The sequence below is a fragment of the Odontesthes bonariensis genome, chromosome 14, assembly GCF_027942865.1.
Source record: "Odontesthes bonariensis isolate fOdoBon6 chromosome 14, fOdoBon6.hap1, whole genome shotgun sequence".
NCBI classification, from domain to species: Eukaryota; Metazoa; Chordata; class Actinopteri; order Atheriniformes; family Atherinopsidae; genus Odontesthes; species Odontesthes bonariensis.
Genome location: NC_134519.1, coordinates 20,720,871 through 20,722,409, shown reverse-complemented (window position 1 = coordinate 20,722,409; position 1,539 = coordinate 20,720,871). Strand labels below are relative to the sequence as shown.

General features: G+C 49.1%; 1 protein-coding gene across 1 annotated transcript in view; it reads right to left on the bottom strand.

Moving 5' to 3' along the window:
• Positions 1 to 944, bottom strand: part of ptch2 (patched 2) — a 27,573-nt gene extending 26,629 nt beyond the window's left edge. The window contains exon 1 of the mRNA XM_075483426.1: positions 394 to 944. Coding sequence (XP_075339541.1) covers positions 394 to 540 — 147 coding nt within the window. The 5' untranslated portion in view covers positions 541 to 944. The remainder of the gene's footprint in view (positions 1 to 393) is intronic.
• Between the last annotated feature and the right edge of the window lie 595 nt (positions 945 to 1,539).

Below are 1,539 nucleotides of genomic sequence, written 5' to 3'. Positions count from 1 at the left end.
TTTATCACGTTATTCCAGAGGGTTCCCGAAATGTCATGGAAGCTCAGATTTTCAGGCTGTCTGGTTTGTCCCATGACACACGAAACACAACATTTAAGTTATCGATACCATCATATGATGACAGTTTCTACGGTTTCCCTTCAACTTTACACATTTAACTGCTCTAAACCTGACTTGGCTGCCGTCTCTCTTTGGGGAGCTCTAGTGGTCCCCCTGAACCCTGGTTTAGGAGCTGCTGTCTCAGTCTACTTCTGTTCCTACATGCGCGCTAAAATCTCGATAAGATAACAGCTACAAAAAGGGCTGGCTGTGAAGACTTTTCATTCACATTTGCTGACTGAATGAAATCTGCCTTTCTAGTAAATCCAGTGAATGCCGCGAGCGTTGAATCACCTTTGAGATCTGTTTAAGTGCGAAAGCAGCGTGGCAGTAGCTGGGTCTCCGGAGTTGGTCTGGGTTCGCAGGCGGCTGGGAGCGCGTATAACTCGGGGGTAAATCTCCAAAGACGCCGGCCCCTGGGACCCCGTGATCCGAGGCCATAGTCCAAAGAGGGTGAACGGGACGCAGAGCGATGCGACACTGAATCGTTGCGAGTTCAGAAAAAGCGACAATAATCCAACATAGAAGTGGAGCGCATCCAGCACCACCGGCGACAAATGAGGGTTTCTACTCTTCCGTGGAGCCAAACAAGTCGCGAAACTCCATCCCAACATTATGCGCCGAAATCCGTTTAGATCCCACAGTCTTCATTCGTCCCGAGAGTTTGTGAAACGACGTCTCAGAGAGGGGTTGTAGTAGCTGTAGTAGTAGTAGTAGTAGTAGTAGCCTATGCTGAGCCGTCCGTGTCAAGTCTAACTTCGATCCCGTAGCGGTAACATTTGGAGAAGTTCGCCTCTCGGCAAATCCTGAAAAGGGAGGTTTGATGGAAAAGTGCTCCGGCTCCCATTGGCAAGGAAGAGGCAAATTACTTGCCAAACATCGCCTATTATTAGCTGCTAAGCAACAGCTCACCAAAGTGGAGAGAGAGGGGGACCACCCAGGCTGCTGCTGCCTGGGCTGGAGGGGAGGGGAGGAGGCCAGGGGGAGGAGGAGGAGGGAGAGAGGAACTCTTTCAATAAACTCTGCACGGCCGCGCACGCTCGCACACACCTCGAACACGCGCGCGCACTCTCGCGCACACTGCTCTTGCTGCCTGCCCGACTTTTTACTTGCTCTCTGAACATTAGGCTATTCCAGTGCCTGGCCCTCCAGTTTGCAGAAGTAATCGCACATGCCATCTATTGATGTAACAGCAACAAGCATGCACGCAAACAATTTTCAGCTTTTTCTGTTTCATCAGCATAGGCCAGCCAGTGAGAGTAGAAAAGTTAATTCAAGCTTTTCCAGATAGAATGTAAACAAGTGATTTTTTTTCTTCTTCTCTTTTTTGAATGTGGAATTACAGATCTCTCAACACTTTCCATATCACTCCAGGACATCTCGTGTTTTGAAGGCTCTGGAGCCTCACATTTGTTGCAGAACATCCAAAGCAGACATTTT